This window comes from Drosophila busckii, chromosome X (assembly GCF_011750605.1).
Source record: "Drosophila busckii strain San Diego stock center, stock number 13000-0081.31 chromosome X, ASM1175060v1, whole genome shotgun sequence".
Classification (NCBI taxonomy): Eukaryota; Metazoa; Arthropoda; class Insecta; order Diptera; family Drosophilidae; genus Drosophila; species Drosophila busckii.
Window position 1 is genome coordinate 10,126,704 of NC_046608.1, and position 7,470 is coordinate 10,134,173.

General features: G+C 42.6%; 1 protein-coding gene across 1 annotated transcript; it reads left to right on the plus strand.

Moving 5' to 3' along the window:
- The first annotated feature begins 5,593 nt into the window (after nt 1-5,593).
- LOC108605117 (gamma-butyrobetaine dioxygenase) lies at nt 5,594-6,956 on the plus strand. The gene is made up of 2 exons (XM_017994680.1): nt 5,594-6,504; nt 6,564-6,956. Exons 1-2 carry the CDS (start codon nt 5,594-5,596, stop codon nt 6,871-6,873), a joined length of 1,221 nt encoding a protein of 406 aa, XP_017850169.1. The 3' UTR covers nt 6,874-6,956.
- The last annotated feature ends 514 nt before the right edge of the window (nt 6,957-7,470 follow it).

The following is a 7,470-nucleotide window of genomic DNA, read 5'->3' on the forward strand; positions in this document are numbered from 1 at the left end:
AGCGCAACTCGCTTATAAAAATATAAATTGAAATTATGCGAGGGTGAAACTAGCACTTGGTATTCATCTGTATGTTTTGATAGCCACTTGATATCAAGAGAGAGATCACACATACAAACAAACGTGCATAAGTGTGGCTAACTTGTTATAGACACGCCTTTGAATTGGCCTCTGCACCTTGGACTCGGACTCGGACTTGGGACTTGAGTGTCCGTGTCCTGTGCGATGGCGAAACCTTAAACCCCTTTTGGCTCAGTTGCTTTTATTGTCTACACACACACATACATACATATACATTTCATATTTGTGGCAATTGCCATTTGTTTTGGTCTTGGGGTTTTACTTTTTGTTTCTGCTCATAACTGGTCCAAATACAAATGGCCAAGTTTATGGCTGGGCCATTTCAATTTCATGCAGCTTGACCACACTTACCTACCACCCCCCACCCCAGCCCAGCCATAACTAACGAGGGGCCAACAACTTCACTTTGCTGCTCGCTCGAGACTTTCAATTTTCCACAAGGCACTTGAACACTTTGCTGCCATTTTTTTTTTTTATATTTTCTGCGCTCTTTCTTACTTAGTTATTTATTTTTTTTCGTATACAGTGTGACCGCTGGTCATATAGTTGTTCAAACTTTAAGTATCATTGACCTTTTCAGTCAGTAGAGGGGCGCGGAAGGGGGGCGGGTCGTGCATTTTGAAGGCGCAACAGTTGCCGTTTAGGAAATACGCACGCACAACAATTTTCGGTTTTTGTAACTCTGAAAACATAAACATAAACAAACGTAGTGGAGTAGGCAATGGCATGGTCGGGCAGGGGGGTCGGGGGGTTCGGATGAGCGTGCCAGGCAACGTGTGAAAATAATGAGCTCGGAGCATGCTAAACACAAAAGCTAAAAAGAAGCGTTAGTAGTGTGAAAAATGCAATTGAAATCCCTGGAAAGTCATTTTTAACAATAACAACAACAACAACAACAAAAGGAGAGAACAACAACAACAATAATAATATTGTTGAAGCTAGAGCATACGCTGCTATATGCGTGAGTGTGAGTGATACATCATTCAGTGGCTAAACAAACAAAAGCAAAAGCAGCAGCAGCGACGTTAATTTGCTGCCAGCGTTAGCGTCGCTGCGCTGAGAATTAAAATTAATATATGCTGCAGCACGTCGCAGTCTTAAAAGAGCGCGCGCTGCGCTGCTCGCTATCGCGCTCTTACGCAAGAGAGTGAGAGAAAGAGAGCGCGCGTCTTTTGCTTTTGTTCCAATGCACGCGTGTTTAGTTTCAAAATAGTTACAGTTGGCAAACAAGCAACAGCAGCCTCCAGTTGTTTAGCCAATTGCCACGCCTACTAATTGCAATACAAAGTTGCTGTCGCTGTCGTCTAAGCACAAAAGCTTGTCCTAAGCTGCTGCATTTAACGTCTCACTTAGCAGGCAAAGCTGCTGCTGCTGCTGCTGCTGCTGCTGCTGCTGCTGCTTCTTCTACTTCTTATTCTTTGCCGACGTTGCTAAGCAAAAGACAAGCAAATGCCTTGAAAGCTTTGTTCGTCGCAGCAGCAGCAGCAGCAGCGCAGTTGTCTCTGAAATAACAGGATCACGACTCAGCATAACAGTAAACAAAGCAAAGCAGCGTGCATTGAGTTGTGTGACTTGGCGCTGCTTAAACCAAACAGTGCTTAAGGCACAGTGGTGCGAAAGCTGCATAAAAATAATTCAAAATTATTTTTATATTTTTAATTATTAATAATAAAATAATTATTGTCCACTAAGTGGTGCTACAAACCGCTTAATCTAACATTCGTTTGTAACTATTTATTTAGTATTTAGTTTTTGATAACTTATGATAATATGTAATATTAAGTTGTTGCTGTTTAATTTAACGCTCCTGCTATTGTTATCTACTTTATGTTGCCTTAATGAATTTTCTCGTATTTTAAATATTTACTTAAAAAGATTTTATGGCTTTGAATTATATGTAGCTTATAATTTTGTAATTTTAGTCAATCTTTTCAATTCTCTTCAATCTACTACTTTTTTCTACTGCTCTTTTTCATATATGGTAGCTTAGGCTTCATTGTTGCCACCTCTTCTTAATCTCTTCTTTATCAAGAGTGTACACATGACTCGCAATCTCTTGTAGCACAGTGTAAGTAGTTGCAGCAAGGTGTGAACTCTAGTATGTGGTACTACTACTATTTTCAAATTGCAATGCTTTTTATATTGTAATAAAGACAAGTAGACAAACAAAATAGATATAAGTATATTTGAAAATCTCACTATCTCACTCCCACTGGCGCTCGCTCTATCTCTTTTCAATGTTTGTTGTTTGTTTGTTTGCCAACTGTCTGGGGAGCCAAACAGGCAAACAGGGCAAGGCAATAAAAAGCAGCAACTAAATGAAATTTTCTGCAGACATTGTCAGGCGGCGACAGCAACTTGGCTGACTGCCCAAAGCCGCCGTCGCTGCCGCTGCACCTGCACATGTCTTGATATATGAAGCTAGTTGCTCCTTAAGCAAGTCCAACTTCTATTTTTTTTCTTTGCTGCCTGTCGCAAATAGTAAAAATATTTAGCAATTGATGTTGGCGTTAGCGTTGGCGTTGGGCTGAGTCAACTTTACTATCTCACTCGCTCAATCTATATCTTATTCAGACTCACTCACACTCTCTCGCTCTCGCTCTCGCCCGCTAGCTGGTGGCGCCTCAGCTAACGAGTGGCCTTTGAGCGGCACGTTCGTGTTTAGACTCTTAACACAATTCTTTTGGTTCTCGCTTTCGCTTCGACTCAAGTGCAATCAGCAGCAGCAGCAGCAGCAGCAGGCGACGCATAAAGGACAACAGACAACAACAGGACGCAGGACACACTGGTGGACAGCAGCACGTACAACATTCTGTGCTCGCCCAGACAGTTTGCAAACACAAGACAACATAACGCCCCTCCCAACGCCAACGCCCACGCCCATGCCCCCCCACAAGCATCAAAAGCTTTCACTGCTGCTCTTCGTCCTTGTTAGTTTTGGGTCCTCTTCAAGATAAAAACTAGTGGATCAGCAGCACTTAATTACATGAAACGAAAACTGTTAACATTTTCCTTTGGTCCAAGGCTTGGGGATTGGCCCGTCTCTCTCTCTCTCTCTCTCTGTATTGCTCTCTAAGTGGCTGCAGGTCATAACAATAGCATCTCGTAAAAGCATTGAGTGATGGCATGTGACATGATAATCATCGTCAACTTTTGTATAACTAGCTGTGTGGCAGCCTCAAAGCTTGAGAGTTAAACGCTGGCGCGTGCCAACATAAAACTAAAAACGCTTCCTCTTCTTCTGAGTGGACTACAGACTAGGGAGAGGCAAGTGGGAGGTGGCTCACTAATTGACCTAAATATTAAACAAAATTAGGCAACAATTTATTGAGCTGTGGTAATTGCAATGAAGCTGCAATAAATGTTTAAAATTAATATAATATAATTTAAAAATATCTCTATACTTGGCTTAGCTTTTTTGTTTGCCTCTTGCTATTATTATGAATCAATTACTCAACTACTCTTGCATAAATGTTTTTATATGGCATTAAATTATTCTATAAGTACAATAAATAATTCATTTATTGCTTCAAATAAAATATTTACTACTCAATTGTTATTTAATTAGTTGATTAAAGCACTAAAGTCTTTTGCTTAAAATAAATATTTGTCTAATATATTGCAGCTTAATGAAATAATTTACAATAAGGCAATAATTGATATTCTTATCAATTTTCTTTGTATTTATTGCATTTGATTTATAATTATAAATTATTGCAAATACAAATTTGAGTTACACAGAACTTACAGTTGAACATATTTGTTTATTTATTTGAATTAATTGTATTTTATTTGAATTAACGTACTTATTTTTGCTTTAAATTATTAACAATTGAATATTTGTTTTTTGTTTTTGGGGATAAAAATGCTGTCAAGCTAAAAATTGAAAGGTGAATTGGATTTTCTATTGAGCGGAATTCTAAGCGCTAAGCATATGTAAAATTTAGTAAACATTTTTATAAATAATACACACAGTTATGTTTGCAACATGCCGCACAGTCAGTCAATTGTGGTCAGTGTGGCAAGCAGTTGCCATTGCCAAGCTGCAAGTTGAAGCGCTGCATGCCCCAACAGCGTAAGTTGTATAATCTGATGCGATTTTGCGATTTGTAAACAGCAGCGAAGTCGCTTTAAGCGGTGGCATCGGGGCTGGGGGCAAATAGCACAAGTTGCAACAATAGCGGACAGCAGCGGCTGCCTTGGCAGTCAGTCAGAGGAGGCGGTGGGTGCCATAAAAGGAGCTAAAGTACAAATCGTTGTCACATGTGAGCCGCATTTTTATGGCCGCCGGCTTGGGAATTTCTCTTGTTGCACAGTTGCTGTTGCATTTATAAAAAGCGGCAGCAGGAATTTATTGTCGCACTTTAAATGGGCAGCGAACAGAGTTTGGGCATCAGTTGCTGCTGCTGCTGCTGCCACCCGCTTCACTGCTCTCATTCAAATGCGCAACAGGTCAGTGCGTCCAAGCAGAAGCTGCAACATTTTTATTGCTTTCACAAGAATCGAGGCAGCGAGTGAGCGAACCAGGCCCTTAAAAGGTTCCAAGCCTGCAGATGATTCAATTGATTGATTGATTGATTGATTGATTGATCGCTAACTGCGGCCACTGACCACAAGCAACTCAAAACGCTCAACCCAAGCGATAAGCAACAAACTTGCCACTGCCACTGATTCAATCTGATCTGTTCCGATCTGTTTGTTGTTGTTGCTCTCAGTCGCTGCTTCTCAGCGCTTAGCTATACACTGCAACAAACTATACTAAATATAAAATAAACTATGCTGATTGCCTTGATAAGTTTGCTCAAAAGCAAATGAAATTATTAAATCTTAAAGCGGCAACTGTTTGGAATAGTTATAGAGATGGGCTAGCCCCAAATAAATATTTAAGGCACTCTCCAGACTAGCGAGTGAGCTTACAAAATCTTTATAAAGCTTAAGTCGTCATAAAATAAGTAAATATATTAATGATACGCTCCTAGGCCCAAAGCACTTAAATTTAATTTAATTTTAAGCTCAAGAAACGGCCCGCAATAAATATTTAAAGCCTACTCCAGTTCTTCGAGCCATTTGAAACATTTTTGATTACATTTTTCTTTATTTCATTTTATGTGCATAATTTTTGTATATATTTATTTATATATATTTTTCTATATTTATTTATACGCATAATTTTTGTATATATTTTATTAATAAGCTTTTTGCTTGCATTAGTGCAGCCCTGGTATATTTTTTGCCTCCATGCACATCTCTAACTAGAACTAGTTAATCTTGTGAGCTATGCAAATGTTTTTGTAGCTTGATTAGAGAGCCATGGAGCAATATTTAGAGCTATCAGCTGAACCGGTTCAGCGCTTGTTAAACAACACACACTAGTGTGCTTGTGCGTGTGTGTGTGTGTTCGCGTGTGTTGTTTACCAATGAGCTGGCAGTCAAAGTCTAAAATGAAAACGGCGGCGCTTCATATTAAAATTGAAAATCGTTCGATTTCACTTTCGTCAGTAACGAAACACAAATGTTAAGCTTAAGACGTCGCTTGTGGCAAGCAGCAGCCGCGTCGCTTAGTCGCCGCTGCCTAAGCGTGCGCATAATAAACGAGCGCAACATTGAGCTGCAGCCAGCAGCAGCAGCAGCAGCAGAGGAGCGCCTAATCTTTCCTGGAGTTTGGCTGCGTGACAATTGCCAATGCGCTAAATGTTTTCATGCGAATTCGCAGTCGCGGCAGCATGACTGGGATAAGTTCGATACGCAGGTGCGTCCGCTGCAGCTGCAGCTGAACGCGGAGCAGCAGCAGCTGCAGGTGCGCTGGAGCGATGAGCACGAGAGCAGCTATGGGCTGAGCTGGCTGCGGGAGCGCAGCTTTGAGCCGCAGGCACAGCGCGAATATTTGCAGCGCGACTATCGCCCAGCAATGCGCCTATGGGCGGGCGCGCAGTTCGAGCAAGTGGCGCAGCGTTTCGACTACGCGCGTGTAATGAGCGAAGATGCTGCACTGCAGCAATGGCTCCAAGCGCTGGCAGTTTATGGCGTCGCTTTGCTGCATGGCGCGCCGCTTGACGCTGGCGTCGTGCGTCGTTTAGCTGAGCGCGTTGGCTTCATAAGACGCACCAGCTACGGCGAGGAGTTCGTAGTGCAGGCCAAGCCTGGAGCACAGAATTATGCGTATCTATCAACGCCGCTGCCGCTGCACACAGATCTGCCCTACTACGAATACAAGCCGAGCGTTAATATTCTGCACTGTGTAGTGCAAACTGCCTCAAGTGGTGGCAGCAATTTGCTCGTCGATGCATTTCACATTGCCGAGCGACTGCGTCAGGAGCAGCGCGAGCACTTTGAGCGACTCTGCAGCATCGCAGTGAATTGGAATGATATTGGCAGCGAGGCGGGTCAGCAGTTTCACAATATTTGGCGGCAGCCAGTCATTTGGTAAGCCAAAAAAAATTCTGCAACATGTTGCAAGTCTCTAAACTCTTTGGCTATTGCAGTCGCGATGCTGACGGCGCCTACACGCGCATCAATCACAGCGTGCCACAGCGCGATAGTCACTTTACTGTGCCGCTGGAGCAAGTGCAGCCCTGGTATGAATCCTATGCCAAATTTGTGCGTCTAGCGCGCCAAGATGCGCATTCGTTTAAGTTGCAGCCCGGCGATGTTTTGAGCTTCAACAATCTGCGTCTGCTGCATGGACGCACCGGCTACGATGACACTGAGCAGAATTCCCGTTATATTGTTGGCGCCTACATGGACTGGGACATAATCTATTCGCGTTTGCGTGTGCTCAAGCGACAACAATAAAAAAATAAGCTAAACATATTTTCCGCGCCATTTGCGCTTGAGCCTCATTTAAATAGTAACCCCCACCCCCCCCAGCTAAACGTCTTAAGCCTTAGCCAAATTGCCAGTTAAGTCAGCTCAAGCGCAAAAAGCAAAGTTCGCTGACAAATCGCAGCTAAACATGATTGACAGCTCGAGTGGCTGCGGCTTCAACTACAAATTGGCCACACTCACAAAAATTTTTGTCAACTCTGCGTTCAGCCCTCACCCCCACCCCCCACCCACTTTAGCTAACTTCCATACGCCGCTTCAGCAGTGCATTAACCTTTAGCTAGGCGTCGTTAATCGTTTAACGCGCTCGCTCGCTATTTCTAAAGACATTTCCAACCAAAATCATATAAATAAAGTATGAAAAAAAAAAGCAAAGGCAGCAAGTGGGTGGGTGTGGCCCCCTCATATGCTTGGGGCGGCGGCGCACACCAAAAAGTTTCTATGCCAATTTCTTTTGAATATTTTATAGCGCTCCATTATGCCTACTTATGTCTTGTTATAGTAATAAAATAAAAATTTTAAAAGTAAGCACAGCCCGCTCAACCACCCACCACCCAGCACCCAGCC

Excerpts from the sequence above, each read along its gene's own strand:
- LOC108605117 (XM_017994680.1), top strand. The coding sequence starts at position 5,594 with ATGTTAAGCTTAAGACGTCGCTTGTGGCAAGCAGCAGCCGCGTCGCTT. Across the intron at positions 6,505-6,563 it reads TGGCGGCAGCCAGTCATTTG|TCGCGATGCTGACGGCGCCT; the intron begins GTAAGCCAAAAA and ends TGGCTATTGCAG.